Source organism: Herpailurus yagouaroundi, unplaced genomic scaffold (genome assembly GCF_014898765.1).
Source record: "Herpailurus yagouaroundi ecotype Mexico unplaced genomic scaffold, PumYag 140, whole genome shotgun sequence".
Taxonomy (NCBI): Eukaryota; Metazoa; Chordata; class Mammalia; order Carnivora; family Felidae; genus Herpailurus; species Herpailurus yagouaroundi.
The window spans coordinates 59,568,787-59,585,838 of NW_024412395.1; the positions used below are offsets into that span (position 1 = coordinate 59,568,787).

General features: G+C 37.8%; 1 protein-coding gene across 6 annotated transcripts in view; it reads right to left on the reverse strand.

Moving 5' to 3' along the window:
• Positions 1 to 17,052, reverse strand: part of CCDC141 (coiled-coil domain containing 141) — a 213,211-nt gene that overhangs the window by 136,944 nt on the left and 59,215 nt on the right. For all 6 annotated transcript variants that reach the window (XM_040475527.1, XM_040475526.1, XM_040475528.1 and 3 more), the window contains exons 4-5: positions 15,942 to 16,050; positions 11,656 to 11,909 (exon numbers count right to left, since the gene is read on the reverse strand). In XM_040475527.1, coding sequence (XP_040331461.1) covers positions 11,656 to 11,909; positions 15,942 to 16,050 — 363 coding nt within the window. The remainder of the gene's footprint in view (positions 1 to 11,655; positions 11,910 to 15,941; positions 16,051 to 17,052) is intronic.

Genomic DNA, 17,052 nt, shown 5'->3' on the forward strand with positions numbered 1-17,052 from the left:
GTGTTGTTTGTCATGAAGCAAACTTGTTACTTTATAAACAGCTTCGGAGATAATCTATCTCCCTGTCTGGAGTCACAATTTTATGTATTTGATTATTCTGATTTGTGTTGACGTAACATTTTTCTTCTCACATCTATACAGAAGAAAAATGGCACCAAGGACTTCCTCCCTTCCCTTCCCAAGACTGGCCTCAACTCTTGTTTGTGTTTATGTAGGCTCTTTACTTTCAACTACTTAATGACAGAAAGCCATTTAGTCCAGTGGATAAAATCAGTACAGTGGACACCTCTGGGCCTAAATTTTATTTCTAGCATTACCTCTGATTCATTGGGGCAAACCCTCCCAGTAGTAGAAGAAAGTCTTTATTTCAAGAAAGGAAACAGAGACTAGCCTAGTGTCCCAGCAACGTGCATTACTGCCAAAAATATCTAAGGCACAGTTTTCCCAATATAACTTAGGGTTCTACCATAAGTGACCTGGAGTTAATTATATTCCCTGTGTGTGTGTGTGTGTGAGAAAGAGAGAGAGACAGAGACAGAGACATAGAGAGACATACAGAGATAGAGAGACAGAGACAGAGACAGAGAGACAAAGAAAAGACATGATAGGGCTACTTAGGAGTGGGACCAAAGTTTGATATTCTCACATTGCCATCCCCATTTCTAAGCCACGCAGACAAATAGATTCGACACTGAAGCTTTGGCCTACATTCTTGGTTGTTGGAAAAACTGAAAGTCAGAAACTCTCATATTGACAGGATAACTGCTCAATTTTAAGAGATGTTGTCATTCTTTCAAAATGTGCTGTTTATCTTATTTGCTTATAAATCTTCCTATAAAAATCATTAAAATTAATCATACCCTTTACTTGTCTTTGGGGACCACGAGAATGAGGGAAGAGGAAAGAATGAGTCCCACTTCTTGGCCAGCTTGGGTGGTAGCAGTGCTGAGAAAAGGAAAGCCAACAATCTTCAGCACCAGGGGCAGGGAAGAAAAAGAGATTGGGGTGGTAGAAGGAGATCACAGGCAGCCATGGGGCTGAGCAGACAGCTCAAGTAGCAGCAGCGAACTCTCTCACACAATGGAAGGGTCTGAGGGTCAGGGATCAATGTGGAGCCTTTCCCATCGAGCACCCATATCAAACAGCTTTATCACCGGTCCTACCACTGCAGAGAGTGCCATTTAGTCACAGTGTGTGTCCCCCAATCCTCTTAGTGACTATTTAGGGGCTTAAATAATTGTTCCTAATTAAAATGTTGTTAAGCCAATTGAACAGTATTTAGAAATGACAAAGCTTAATGATTACATAATCAACCATAAGAAGTATAAATGAGCTAAAAAAAATAGCTAAAGGGTAAAAAAGTTAGAAAAAAATTAATTTTAATTAAAAAATTTTTTAATGTTTATTTATTTTTGAGAGAGAGAGAGAGAAAAAGAAAGAGAGAGAGAGAGAGAATGAACAGAAAAGGGGCAGAGACAGAGGGAGACACAGAATCCAAAGCAGGCTCCAGGCCCTGACCTGTCAGCATAGAGACCAATGCGGGGCTTGAACTCATGAGCTGTTAGATCATGACCTGAGCCAAAGTTGGACCGACTGAGCCACCCAGGCACCCTGAAAAAATTAATTTTAAACTTACAAATAAAGTTGCCTTTCTGAAGAAACTATACTCACTACCAAGCCATGAAGTGGCATTTATTTTCCCTCCATATCATAGTATTTTGGAAAGCTAAGATTACCTAGTAATTTAGAGAACTGGTGTGGGATCTGGCCAACATGTAAGATTTTATGTGCAGACATTATCCAGTAAAGCTGAGAAAGTGACCACCAATATATATAATGATATGGTGAACATCTGAACATTTATTGAGCACTTACCTTATGTTAAGCTGTGCTCTCAACATTTTTACATATATAATGTCATTTTTTACAGAAAATCTATAAAAACGTATAAATACTATTATTATCCTCATTTTCAGAAAAGGAAACTGAAGTGTAGAAGTGACTAGTAAATGTCAAAGCTAGAATTGATATCCATGCTATCTGCACCAGAGTCCCTCTGTCATGGCCTTTGACATGCAGTGTCTTTGAAAGCAATACCGGTTAGCATGCATTCTTATTAGGAGGGGTTGCTATTGCTGTAAAATCATATGCTTCTCCTGTACTGTAAGATACTTTGCATTTACTGCTGGCATGTCTTAGAGTAAATTCTAGAGCTCGTCTATGTGTTAAAATAAAACTCTGATGGGGGCCCCTGAGTGGCTTAGTTGGTTAAGCGTCTGACTTTGGCTCAGGTCACGGTCTCATGGTTTTTGAGTTCCAGCCCCACATTGGGCTCTGTGCTGACAGCTCAGAGCCTGGACCCTGCTTCAGATTCTGTGTCTCCCTCTCTCTCTGTCTCCCTCACTTACTCTCTGTCTCTCTGTCTCAGAAATAAACACACACTAAAAAAAAAAATTTTTTTTAAATAAAACTCTGATAAATTTTAATCTATGAGTGGCTAGAAAGTCATGTATGTCTGTTACTGGGCTGAGCTATTAGATATCAGTATCTCCAAGATAATTCAATCCTTATTTTGATTTTATGCCAGCCAGTGTTAGAAAGCTGCATTCAAACAGAGACTTTTTTAAAAAACACACAGTTACCTAGTTAACCTAGGTAACTTTTATGTTACCTCATGTTAATTTAATCTGGTCTACCGTTCAAGCTCTAAGTCCTGTTTACAACATGGGATCATATAAAGGAGAATACACTTGTATGTGGGTAAGTGTATACGCTCACACCCACACAAAAGCTTTATAGCTTCCCACCAGGTACAAGGCTGATGCCCTGAGGCTGTGCTTATATGTGCCATCTTTGATGCCATTTTAATTGCCTACTGATGAAGAATATGATTACGTATGGCTACATGATTATGATATACATGGTACTGAAATTATAAAACCTTCCAAATGTGAATTCTGTTACCGGTTTTTCCTCTTGCAAAGAATTGTATCTTATAAGTATATGTGATCTGGGTAGTAAAAAGAGATTATATGCCCTTATGTCTTACTTAATTCTTTTAGATGTCCTTGACACTGTCTTATACAAAGAGATCATGAATAACTTAGTTTTAATTTATTTGTTTGTCTCACTTATGCCTGATTGGAGCAATTGAGAAAAATTACATTCATAAATCTTCTTGCCAAGATAATTAATTATGCACGAAATATTCCAAGCTGCTTCTGATTTTCATTAATGAAGCAGATTATCTGCAAAATAAAATGCTGCTGGAGTTAGGAAGAAAGGTCAGCCAGCCGCTCATCTTTAAGTGCAAAACAAGTGCACATTTTTATATCTGAAAAACAATGATAACGAGAGAACATGCTATGATTATGTTTATCAGACCATCACATCCCAATTAAGATGGAAAAGTATGTGGTTTTCATTTGCTATTTTCTTGTGACTGATACAAACCCTATATCACCACCCTTCTGCTCGGCTAATTTCTTTTCCAAAGGAGAGTTAGCTGAACTACATAGTTCACAGCATTAGGCCATAAGCACTTAGAAACAGAGAAGCACGAAATGTACCTTTTAAACGGCCCTTATGAGAGAAGACGCATCAGATATTCAGACATGTACATTATTATTCATCAGTAATCTTTGCTCTAATTCCCCCCTTAATCTTCCTTTTTCTTAAGTAGTTAAAATGATTGACAAAGCTGGAATTTTATTAATGTAAAATTTAACAGCTCTTATGTTCCCTTAAAATAAGTACAGACCTGACAAAAAAATCTTTATCTTCCAATGAAGCATGTGCCTCTGTATAAACTCATGGTTCAACAATGTTCTAGGATTATCAGGTAGATTATCCAGGAACATGATAATTATAGAGCCCAATTACTATCTAATAGAAACACACCCAACTCGGTGTTGCTGCTGCTGCCACTGTTCATTCACCATTGCATCAACAAAAGTTTAAAAGAGAACAAAAAACTTAAAAACTTAGGTAATATAATTATGCTTGTATCTACCTGGATTTTATTTTATTTATTTATTTTTTATTTTTATTTTTTATTTTTTTAAAAAAATTTTTTTTTTCAACGTTTATTTTCGGGACAGAGAGAGACAGAGCATGAACAGGGGAGGGGCAGAGAGAGAGGGAGACACAGAATCAGAAACAGGTTCCAGGCTCCGAGCCATCAGCCCAGAGCCTGACGCGGGGCTCGAACTCCCGGACCGCGAGATCGTGACCTGGCTGAAGTCGGACGCTTAACCGACTGCGCCACCCAGGCGCCCCCTACCTGGATTTTAAAATACTTCCTTGTTCACATAATTATAAACACACAAAGTATTAATTATTGCTTATAATATTGAGAAACTAGAGAGACTCTACTTCCTCATCAATATGATTTTGCTTTAAATTGTGTAATAGCTTGGGGCACCTGTGTGGCTCAGTTGGTTGAGCGTCTGACTTCAGCTCAGGTCATGATCTCATGGTTCGTTGGTTCAAGCCCCATGTAAGGCTCTGTGCTGATGGCTCAGAGCCTGGAGCCTGCTATGGATTCTGTTTCCCTCTCCCTCTGCCCCTTCCCTGATTCTGCTCCATCTCTCTCCCAAAAATAAATGTATATTAGAAAGAAAATTTTAATTAAAAAAAAGAAAATTCAAATTGTGTAATATCGCGACAGATGGTAACTACACTTATCCTGGTAAGCATGAACATTGAATAATATATAGAATTGTCAAAACACTGTTGTACAGCTGAGACTAATATAATACTATATGTCAACTCTACTTCAATGAAAAAAATTATGCTACATTCAAATAGTGAAATGCTATATTAAAATTATTTATTGTACTTTTGACACAAGAATATACCTATTACTTGTTCAATTTAATTTAAAAATGAGGTAATAAAATTTCATATATTGAAAAAAAATAAATAAAAATGAGGTAATAATACAGCATGTATAGGTTAATTCCATTAGTTTTTATTTGTTTGGTTAGGTGTTCCTTTAATAAATGTGTGTGTGCCTGTGATTGTGCCTCATGCTTTTATAAAGGTCTGGAAGGTCGTAGTATGCCAAATGCTAATAGAAATTATCTGTGTGGATAGTGATCTCATCTACAATTTTAAATTTGATTATTAATCATAAGCAGAAAACAATACAACTATCTTTTTGTTTTACTACTAATTGAATGCCCATTGAGCAAGAATGGCTGTTGAAATTATAAAAGTGAGTTTTATTTGATGACACCTTTTGAACTCAAGACAAATAATGAAACTAGCTTTTAATGCAAGAATAGTCTTGCTTAAGGGGCATCAGGGTGGCTCAGTCGGTTGAGTGTCCAACTTCTTCTCAGGTCATGAACTCACGGTTTATGGGTTTGAGCCCCATGTCAGGCTCTGGGCTGACAGCTCAGAGCCTGGAGCCTGCTTTGGATTCTGTGTCTCCCTCTCCCTCTGTTTCTCCCCCCACTCACACTCTGTCTCCCTCTCTCTCTCAAAAATAAAAAAGTAAATATTAAAAAAAATTTTTAAAAAGCATAGTCTTTACTTAAGCATGGTGGTGGAGGTGGGTAGGAGTATAGAAATATGCAATATGTCTATCTTTTTCAGACAAGATGACAAAACAATGCTGACACCAATATAGCAATTACTATGTGGCAGTCACTCTTCTAAGCACTTGGCATATAATAACTCTTTTGATGATCCTAACAACACTTTGAAGTAGATACTATTATATGTACATTTGACAGGAAACTGAGTCTGAGGAAGGCTAAATCTTTCTCAGTTACTCAGCTAGTAAGTGGTAGAGCCAGGACTTTAACTGCTTTCAGTTAAAAGTCTGGACCCAAGATCTGTGCTCTTACAAGCAAGCGAGCCCAAAGAAGCACCAGTTACTTTATTAATTACTCCAGCTGTTGTCACTGGTGTTAACAAGAGAAAATATAACATGGGATGTTTTAAGACTGATAAGCCTATGGGTGCCTGGGTGGCTCAGTTGGTTAAGCATCTGACTTTGGCTCAGGTCATGATCTCACGATTTATGAGTTTGAGCCCCACATCAGGCTCTGCACTCACAGCATGGAAACTGCTTGGGATTCACTGTCTCTCTCTCTCTCTGCCCTTCCCTGACTCATGCTCACTCTCCCTCTCTCTCTCTCAAAAATAAATATTAATAAAATTAAAAATAAGAGCCTAAATTTTATACTTAAGAAAATGACTGTCTTAATTATTGGCCAATTTTATTAAAAATAACATTTATCCATATTATTATTTTAAAATTGAGTTTGGTTGAAGACTGTTAGGAATGGAGTCTAATTGAAAGGCTAGTTCTCTTAACCACAAATATACATTCTTAAAGCTTTCCCTTACCTAGAGCAGCCTCCAAAAATTAAACAGTATTGAGAGACCTCGACGTATATACCAACAGTAATGACAAACCCAGGGGAAAGATTGTGGACCAGATGTGAAAGAATTCATAGACTGTAAATTTTAATCAGATTTATTTAAGTGCCTCTTAAACTCATATTTATTAAGTGCCTCTTAAAATGCTAGACTTTGTGCTACATGGGCTTTTTTTATTCTTTTCTTTTCTTTTACATCCAAATTAGTTAGCATATAGTGCAACAATGATTTCAGGAGTAGATTCCTTAATGCTCCTTACCCATTTAACCCATCCTCCCTCCCACAACCCCTCCAGTAACCCTCTGTTTGTTCTCCATATTTAAGAGTCTCTTCTGTTTTGTCCCCCTCCCTGTTTTTATATTATTTTTGTTTCCCTTCCCTTATGTTCATCTGTTTTGTCTCTTAAAGTCCTCATGAGTGAAGTCATATGATATTTGTCTTTCTCTGACTAATTTTGCTTAGCATAATACCCTCCAGTTCCATCCACGTAGTTGCAAATGGCAAGATTTCATTCTTTTTGACTGCTGAGTAATACTCCATTGTACATATATATACCACATCTTCTTTATCCATTCATCCATTGATGGACATTTGGGCTCTCTCCATACTTTGGCTATTGTTGATAGTGCTTCTATAAACATTGGGGTACATATGTCCCTTCAAAACAGTACACCCGTATCCCTTGGATAAACACCTAGTAGGGCAATTGCTGGGTCATAGGGTAGTTCTAATATTAGTTTTTGAGGAACCACCATACCATTTTCCAGAGTGGCTGCACCAGTTTGCATTACCACCAGCAGTGCCAAAGGGTTCCCCTTTCTCTACATCCTTGCCAACATCTGTTGCTTCCTGAGTTGTTAATGTTAGCCATTCTGACAGGTGTGAGGTGGTATCTCATTGTGGTTTTGATTTGTACTTCCTGGTGATGAGTGGTGTTGAGCATTTTTTCATGCATTGGTTGGCCATCTGGATGTCTTCTTTGGAGAAGTGTGTATTCATGTCTTTTGCCCATTTCTTCCCTGGATTATTTGTTTTTTGGGTGTTGAGTTTGATAAGTTCTTTATAGATTTTGGATACTAACCCTTTATGTGATATGTCATTTGCAAATATCTTCTCCCATTCTGTCGGTTGCCTTTTAGTTTTGCTGATTGTTTCCTTCATTGTGCAGAAGCTTTTTATTTTGATGAGGTCCCAATAATTCATTTTTGATTTTGTTTCCCTTGCCTCCAGAGATAGAGTTAAGTAAGAAGTTGCTGTGGCCAAGATCAAAGAGCTTTTTGCCTGCTTTCTCCTTGAGGATTTTGATAGCTTCCTGTCTTACATTTAGGTCTTTCATCCATTTTGAGCTTATTTTTGTGTATGGTGTTAGAAAGTGGTCCAGGTTCATTTTTCTGCATGTAGCTGTCCAGTTTTCCCAGCACCACTTGCTGAAGAGACTGTCTATTCCATTGGATATTCTTTCCTGCTTTGTAAAGATTGTTGGCCATACATTTGTGGGTCCTTTTCTGGGTTCTCTATTCTGTTCCATCGATCTGAGTGTCTGTTCTTGTGCCACGTGCTACGTGTTTTACATATGTTATTTCATTTAACCCTTAGAACAATTCTGTGAATTAATAGTTATTTTTCCCAATTTAAAGATGAAATTCATTAAAACAATAAAATACCACTACACACCTATCAGAATGGCCAAAGTGCGAGACACTGATAACACTGATAATGCTGGTCAGGAGGTGAAGCCACAGGAATTTTCATTGCTGGTAGGAATGCAAGATGGTATAGTCAGTTTGGAATATGGTTTGGCAGTTTCTTATAAACATACTCTTACTATGTATGAGCCACCAGCTGTATTCTTTGGTATTTACCCAAATGAATTAAAACTTATGTCCATGCAAAAGTCCGTACATGAATCCTTATAGCAGCTTTATTCATAATCACCAAACCTTGGAAGCAACCAAGATGTCCTTCAGTAGGTGAATGGATAAATAAACCATGGCATATCCAGACGATGGAATGTTATCCAGCGCTAAAAAGAAATGAGCTATTGAGCCATGGAGGAATCTTAAATGTATTATTACGAAGTGTAAACAGTCAATCTGAAAAGGCTACATACTGATTCCAACTATATGACATTCTGGAAAAGGCGAAGCTATGGAGACAGTAAAAAGATCTGTGGTTGCCAAGGCCTAGGGTGAAGGTGGAATGAATAGGCAGAACACAAAGGATTCGTAGGGCAGTGAAATTATTCTATATGCTACCATGATGGATACATGTCATTATACATTTAACCAACCCACAGAACATATTGTACCAAGAGTGAACCATAACATAAACTATGGATTTTGGGTGATAATGATATATCAATGTATATTCACTGATTATAATAAATATACCACTCTGGTACAGGATGTTGATAGTGGGAGAGATTGTACATGTGTGGGAACAGGGGGTACTCTGTATTTTCCCACTCAGTTTTACTGTGAATCTAAAACCTGCTCTAAAAAATAAAGTCTATTTTGGGGGAATCTTGTGGCTCAGCTGGTTAAGCATCTGATTTCAGCTCAGGTCATGATCTCACTGCTCGTGGGTTCCAGCCCCATATCGGGCTCTGTGCTGACAGCTCAGAGCTTGGACCCTGCTTAGGATTCTGTGTCTCCTTTTCTCTCTGCCCCTCCCCCTCTCATGCACTGTCTCTCTCTGTCTCAAAAATAAAATGTTAAAATAATTTTTTTAAATAAAGTCTACTTTTACTTTTTTAGCTTATTTATTGAGAGAGAGAGAGAGAAAGAGAGAGGTGGGGTGAGGCAGAGAAAGAGGGAGAAAATTCCAAGCAGGCTCTGCATTGTCAGCATAGAGACTGATGCAGGGCCCCAACTCACAAAACAGGAGATCATGACCTGAGCCTAAACCAAGATTCGGATGCTTAACCAACTAAGCCACCCAGGCACCCCTAAAGTCTACTTTTAAAAAGCACCTCACCAATAAAAGCATATACTCCTCCTAAAAATGATGAGACGCCAAAAGTTAGAGAACTCACCATGTCAGAAACCTTCTGAAATACCTTACTTTAGTTATTATCAAAACATCTTTTGGGGGTACCTGGGTGGCTCAGTCAGTTAAGCCTCCAATTCTTGATATCAGCTCAGGTCATGATCTCATGATTTGTGGGATATAGCCCCACCTCAGGCTCTGAGCTGACAGCATCAAGCCTACTTAGGATTCTCTCTCTCTCCCTCTCTCTCTGCCCCTTCCCAACTTGTGCACACACTCTCTCTAAATAAATAAATAAATAAAGTCACTTTGAAAAAAAATATTTCTGATTTCCAGGGATGACAATATTCCTCTTAAGTATGTGTCTGAGTTAAAATGTTCATTTTGAAATTTGTAAGTCCTAGAGGTAGGGCTTTGGGTTATAAACTCAATGCAAAGACATAAGAGGAAGGGTTCTTTAAGGGGACAGGAGATCTGGGAAGATGGTGTCAGGTCAGGATTAGGGAAGAGAAAAGAGGGACAAGGAGAAAGAGTGTGTTATAATAGACTCATTTATGACAGGGAAGTTGGGAACTCCGGAAACATTTGTCTGATAAACAATTTTAAGTTAATTCTTGTCCTGAGCATTAATTTTCCTTTGTTGTGCCAGAATCACCAGTAAAAAGACCATTGCATTGGATAATGAGGATATGAAGGTGGGGTGGGCAAAGAAGTAAACTGGGGAGTGGATGAGGGCTGACAGGCAAAACACAGCAGAAACAAGACAGCAGCTGGCAGTAGTCTATGCCAAAGGGCTAAAAGTGGAGATGAGTTGGAAAGTGTATGGTGACTTGAGGGGGAGGAAATAAAATTCCAGCAGAATGTATGAATGGAGGCCTCTGCTTTTGGGTCTCTGCTCTATGCCACCTCCTCAGAGAGGCTTTCTCTGATTAAAAGTAGACCAACCCAAGATAAATTTACTGCTCTATTTTATTTTCTTTATAACACATCATTTTCATTTGTTTATGGTGTATCTTTCTAATCACACTAGAACCACGGTTCTCATCTGGGGGCAATTTTGCCCCCCAAGGGATATTTGGCAATGTCTGGAGACATTTTTTGTCGTCACAATGAGGATATTCTGCGGGCATCTAGTGGGTAGAGATCAGGAATGCTGTTCAACATCCTAGAATGCATAGTACAGTCCTCCAAAGTTACCCAGCACGAACTGTCAATAGTGCTGAGGTTGAGAAACTGCATTAGAGGGGAAATTCCCAGAGGGAAAGGACTTTGTCTTGTATGTTGTTATTCCCAGTAGGATAGCACCTGGCACAGAGTAGGTGTTAGTAGAATAAGTGTTAGTTGAAGGGGTGATCATCATTTAAGTCTTCATTTCTCCAGTTTGAAATAAGAACCAGTTTTTCCTGGCCTCATCTATGCTCCCAGCCATAGGTCTGTCTGTCTAATCGGGATCAGAGCAGCAATATATAACATGTGAAGGGACCCCTTCCCCATACATCCAGACCAGGAGACCTCCTTTCACATATTTCCCCCTGAAAATTCCTTCCAATTAATTGGTACAGATTTAAGCATGGGATGGGGACAATTAGAAATAATGCAATAAATATCCCACCTATTTGAGTTGGGGGTTTGCAAAGAGAGTTCTATCCATGCTTAGCCTCAAGTAATTGGGACAGATGGAACGTGCGGCAAGAATATTGACAACTGATCAGAGTTGCTCCTGCAGTTGGGGTAATGAGCTCTAAAAAACATGCAAACTCATGAACCTCTTGCCCCAACACTTTCTAACCATTGAACATCTAGCTCCAGGCCAAGGTCATAGTCCTTCGTTGGCACCAGACCAGTCTTCTAAGAACACTATTTGGGGCTGACAGACTTTTTCACTGACATTAGCAGAAATGTAATACAGTTCAGCATCATCCTGCCTCTCTAACTTTCAAGAAAGCTACAATTTATATTTGGAATTTCAAAGAAATGTGTCTAAAAGTAGTAACCTAGAAGGATGTGAGAAAGAGAATCCAACAATAGAACACAGTCATTTTCAAAACTACCCATAAGTACTCTCCCATTTATAAAATCAATATTATGATGACAGGAAATACAAACCTTTGTTTTTCATTTAACTCATGTGAGAAAACAACCTATTAGTTTGGACCAAAGACCAAGGAATTTGATCATGGCAACTGAAGAACCATCCCAGGAAAGATCTTATCCACATAATAGCCAAACTTCATTAGCTGAGGTCAGGATATCATTAACTCCCCTTTGAGTTACCTGATTTTCTTGCTGGTCCCACTGACATATCTTCAGAACCTGACCCAGTTCTTGCTGCTGTTGCTTCAGAGCCTTGTCTAGTTGCCGTCTCCTATCTTGTAGAAGCTCAAGAAGGCTGTCAATCTTCAGACAGCTGTTATGAGCTCCCTGAATCAACTCAGAATTCACATTAGGTCCATCACACTTGAATTTTTCTATGAAGTCAGTGAGTTGTTGACTTTTGTTTAAAAGGGCTAGAGATCGTTCTAAGAGTTCTAGAAGAAAATTAGAAAGAAGAAAGAATAGTGATATGAGCAAGCTCTTCTATAGTAATATTCAGACTCTTGGTAGAATTTCAAATGTATGTAACCTTTATATTAACAATAAGTTATACTGTAAGGAATTCAAATGTGTAAACATAAAATGCCTGTGATACAACTAGCCAGATACCATAACCTAACAATTTCTGTAGCACTAACTGCCAAATGATGGGATGCTGCAGTTCAGTGATAGTGTAATGCAGTACAGGAGGGGAGAGATCGTGGGATTTGGGCACTGTTTCAGTCAGGTTTTAGTGGTGTGATACTGTTAAGGTGCCTGCTCTCCTTGACATGTTCTATGTTCTGAAGTGAATGGGCTGCTAATGAGGTTTAAATTCTATGACCCAGGAGTCATTCATGACACATTCCTCTCCCTCATTTTCAAGACCTGTCAATTTCACCCTCTGTCTCCTACAAGTGTCTACTTCTCTTCGTCCTCACTACAGAAAACATTATTTATTGCCTGGACTTGTGCAGCCACCTCTGAATGGCATCTTTCTCCAATCCATTCATCTATTCTCCTTAGTTAGCCAGAGAGATTTTTTTCTAAACACAGTATGTCACACACATGCATGCATGTGTGTGTGCGTGCACACACACACACACACACACACACACACACACACCCCTACCTAACAATGGCTTCCCATAGCCTTAGAATTAAGGACAGATTCCTTGACATAATTTAAGTCTGGCATGGTCTGGTCCCTATCTTCCCTTTCAGATTTTCTTAATCTTTCTATTCTTCATCCCTCTCTTTTTACATACATTACAAATGCTACATTCCCTTTTGCCCCAGAACTTTTCACTGTGTCCTCTGCCAGGAACACCATTCTCCTCAAACCCTTCCTTCTCTACCTTTATTCTATTCATACTTTGGGCCTTATTCAACTGCCAATTCTTCAATGAATAAACCAGACTGAATCAAATCCTCCTACTAATTGTTCTCATGATACAATATTCCTCTCATTCATAGCTCTTAACATAACCATAGTTTTATACTTATGTGTTTGGTTAGTTGATTTATTGTCTCCCTTTGCCACCAGGCTCCGATGCAATATGGGGACAGTGACCAGGATAACATTCCTAGCACTTAGCATAGTGACTGGCATAGGAGAAATGTTCAACAGTTTTTGTAGAATGCTTGAATGAGATCAAAGTATTAAAAGAGGGGGAAGAATTAAGAGAGATATACGTGCTAGAGATCAGTGGTCCTCTAGAGATATAAAAAAAGACTTTGATGGGGCACCTGGTTGGCTCAGTCAGTTAAGTGTCTGACTTTGGCTCAGGTCATGATCTTGCAGTTTGTGGATTCAAGCCCCGTGTCAGGCTCTCTACTTTAGAGCCATGGCACTCTACTTTAGCATTCTAACATTCCACAGTTAACTGTGTGGCAATAATTAGGCTGTGGTAGTTGTGCCAGTTGTCTCTTTTAACTTGACAATTTTTTTTTGCGGGGGGAGATCTGGAAGAGAGAATGATATAAGTGAAGATATTGGAGAGAGAGATGTTGACATGAAAAAGAAAGAATGTGAAGTAATTTGTGTCACATGACCTAGAGCTGTCAAATAAAGCATTAGATGGTATTATCTGCTCAGAGCAAGCAAGGTGTGATTATGTGCAATGGGCAATTTGATCGGGAGTTAACTATGCAAAGCAACAAACAGCAAGAACAACTTGAACCAAAAAGAGGATGGAATCATTCAAATAGAGCAGGAAGAGGCAGGGAGAACATGAGAGTAAATCTCTTAAATAAATGGAAGCAAACATGAATAAGATGGGAGAGGCAGGGGCATAAAAAGAATTATCTGTCTAGAACAGTTTCTTTGATAGAAGTGAAAAAAAAGAACTTGCAAATGAGGTGAAGACAGGTTATAGAGGGCCTTGTGTATCAAACTGAAGAATTTTAATTTGTATAGCCTATGTGATAATCAGTGTGACTGCTTCTCCATTTATTTATTTATTTACTTTTTGCTTCTCCATTTATATGTATATGTATTTCCTTTGCATCGAAGAGTTTGTTATGATATTGTGAAAAGTTACACACACACACACACACACACACACACACAGGAAATATGGATAAATGGCAGGGTTTCCACATAGTATTTATTTTCTTCCCTTCCATAACTAGCTCCTACACACTAGACTTTTCCAATGAGAGAGAGAAGTATGGCTCTAAGTGCTAGGGTATTGCACACTGACAGTGGATCATGCCAACCTGTTCTGGTTCCTACAGAATGCATATAATAATCCAAAATTTCCATTTGCAATCTTTTTCTGGTTTTCTGTTTCAACATCTGTCAAAATAGTGTAACTACTACTATAGTACCACCAGGAATGGAGTCTCTGGCCAAAGATAACTTGTAAACTGTACCTAGACTACAATCAGTCTGTTACTGCTACCCATTAAAGTGGATCAATTCTTCCCTCAGTTTCCTCTGTCAGTTCCTTTGGTTCTTCCTCTGTTGGTTTCTTCCATCTTAACTATTTATTGTTCATGCTTTCCTAGCTATTTATTCCACCAGTTGATCATACAAAGTAATGTATTTCTCCTCAAGGGTAAACTAGATAGAATATCATGAGCTTCAAGATATACAAAATCCCTATGGTGTATTAATTTTAAAGACTGCATTTTTGCATACATAAAATCCCCATTTCTGACATAATGCCTTGTGATGTGAGGCAAGTAGATATTTAATAGCTTTTTATTATTTATTTTGATTGTCATTATATCTAAGCAAGTTAATATTACAGTACAGTTTGCCATTCTTAAGTATATATAATAAATTCAAGATGGATAGAGATGTACATAGCTTAAGTGACTTTATAACTTGCTAAATAATCTTTCCAAATGGGTAATTTCTAAGAAGTATCAAAGTTACAGTCTTAGCATCGAGATCATGAGTGATATTTCTTCCTAAAAGATTTTAAAATATTCCAAATGTTCCGCAGCAGGATGGTGTTTCCTAAACTCATTCAGTGGGCACTTTCAAATATATACAAAAGTAAAGAAAATAGTATAATGGACCCTAATGAACCTATATGTCAGACACATTTAAAATATATATAAAACACTTAAGAACAAGGAAATAATAATACGATTGCTACTGTGAGGAATATTCTTAGGTATTATGTTCATTGTAAGAAGACCACTGGAAAAGTGGAGGGCTTAGTTGTGATCTTTCAGAGCTTAGAACCAACTGTCTCTTCCTTAATGTAGTGCTTTGTTTATTCCTCAGGTTTGTATCATTGTGTTGTGTCTTACACTGGAATTAAATACAAATGACACTCAATAAACATACTTTGGGTTGGATGCTATTCTACATCGTAGAGACTCAGAGATGTACTAATACCTACCCTCCAGAGTCTCACAATCTGGTGATGGAGACAAATATGGAAATAAATTGTTATTACACAGTGTGCTGGGTGGTATAACAGGGGCCCACGGGAAGCACGGAGGTTACTCACCAATAAATTTATACATGCCCCCACCAAATTGTAGACTTCCTCTACTCTCTTTTTAAAAAATAAGGGTAATAATGAAAACGGTATTTTCCTTATCCAAAGCTATTATTTGAAGACTGCTCTTCATTTCCTGACCTTGAGAAGGAACATTCACTGAATTCAACCATTTATTCAATCAAGAAATATTTCATGAGGATCCACCATGTGCCAGCACTGTGCTAGATGCTGAGGATACAAGGCTGAACAAGGTAGAAATGGCCTCTGATCTCAGGAGATAAAATGTGGCAGGTTGAATAACCAAATCTTTGGAGGCTATTCCTCTAACATCCCCTTAGAATCATTTACAACTATGTCTTTTCTGAAACAGATGACCAAAAATAAAGCTTTATTTAACCTCTCTTGGAACAGTTTGAGGTATAAACAGACAAATTTAAAATACGATGTCACGCGTGAGCATTCTCATGTGAACACACTGTAAAACCTCTAAAAGGTTAGGTGAGGAATAAACATATTTCTTGCCTTTGGTATGATTTTCATGAAGCTGCAGAAGGGATTTTAAGGACTCGGCACTCTCAAACTCCTGGGTGTTCCGGAGGAAATCTTCAGCTTGGTCTATTTTAATAGCAAACTACAACAGAAATACAATGGAAAGACATTTGAAAAAATAAAAATTAATGTGCCACTTTGGGTTATTTGTACAAGTTTTTCATTAATTCATGGCCTAGTTGACTGTAAATGTGTGTGTTTGTATAATGATGTGTGTGTTTGTGTGAGTGCGTGCTGGCTTAGGGTGTTTGTATGAGGCTGTGTGTTTGCATGTTGCCACTTTACAAAGTGCCAAAGTAAAAATTTTCTTCTCCTTCCTTTGTATTCCTTTCATACTTGGAAATATGTCATATATGCTGAAATAATCTAACTAGTTTACCGATAAATGTCCATTGGAATTTTCAACTAAAATTATTGTGTCTAAGCAGCCATTTTTCAACATGTAAAGCAGTTCATCAAAGAATAACCAGAAAGCTTGCTAACAACAACAAAAACAAAACAATGAAAGTTTGGTAAACCAGTAGCCTATGTAATTATAACTAAATATAATTTAAGAAAGTTGAAATATAATGTTTTCCTCTGTGATTAGACCTAGAACCAAAAAAATGTAACTTTCAAAATAACACAAGTCTAATGCCATTTCAAAAAGACTGAGAATCAATGTCTAATCCCATTTCTTACACAAAATAAAAATATATATTTTTGTGCAAAAAATGATTTGAAGAGATATAAACCAAAGGATTGCCTTTATAAGAAGGAAGGAGATTTAGGACGGGGGAATGCATTTTACCTCCTAAATCTATACTTTGTAATTTTGTTTGCATTTTTATCAATGATCTTATGTATTCTTTATATAAATAAAAATGAAATTAGATATAGCAAGAATGCAAAATGGAAAACTTCACTGTTTCAAAAAACAAGAAGCAATTTGACATCCTAAATGGTGATGAATATGACCAGTCTTTCTGTTTCTCCTTGGAGGAAATATGAAGGGGAGGTATCTGAAGTGATATTAATATTCGCAGGGGAATAATCTTAGAAACAAATTTTAGAAGAGGGTAAAACATCTCTGGTTCTACCAGTG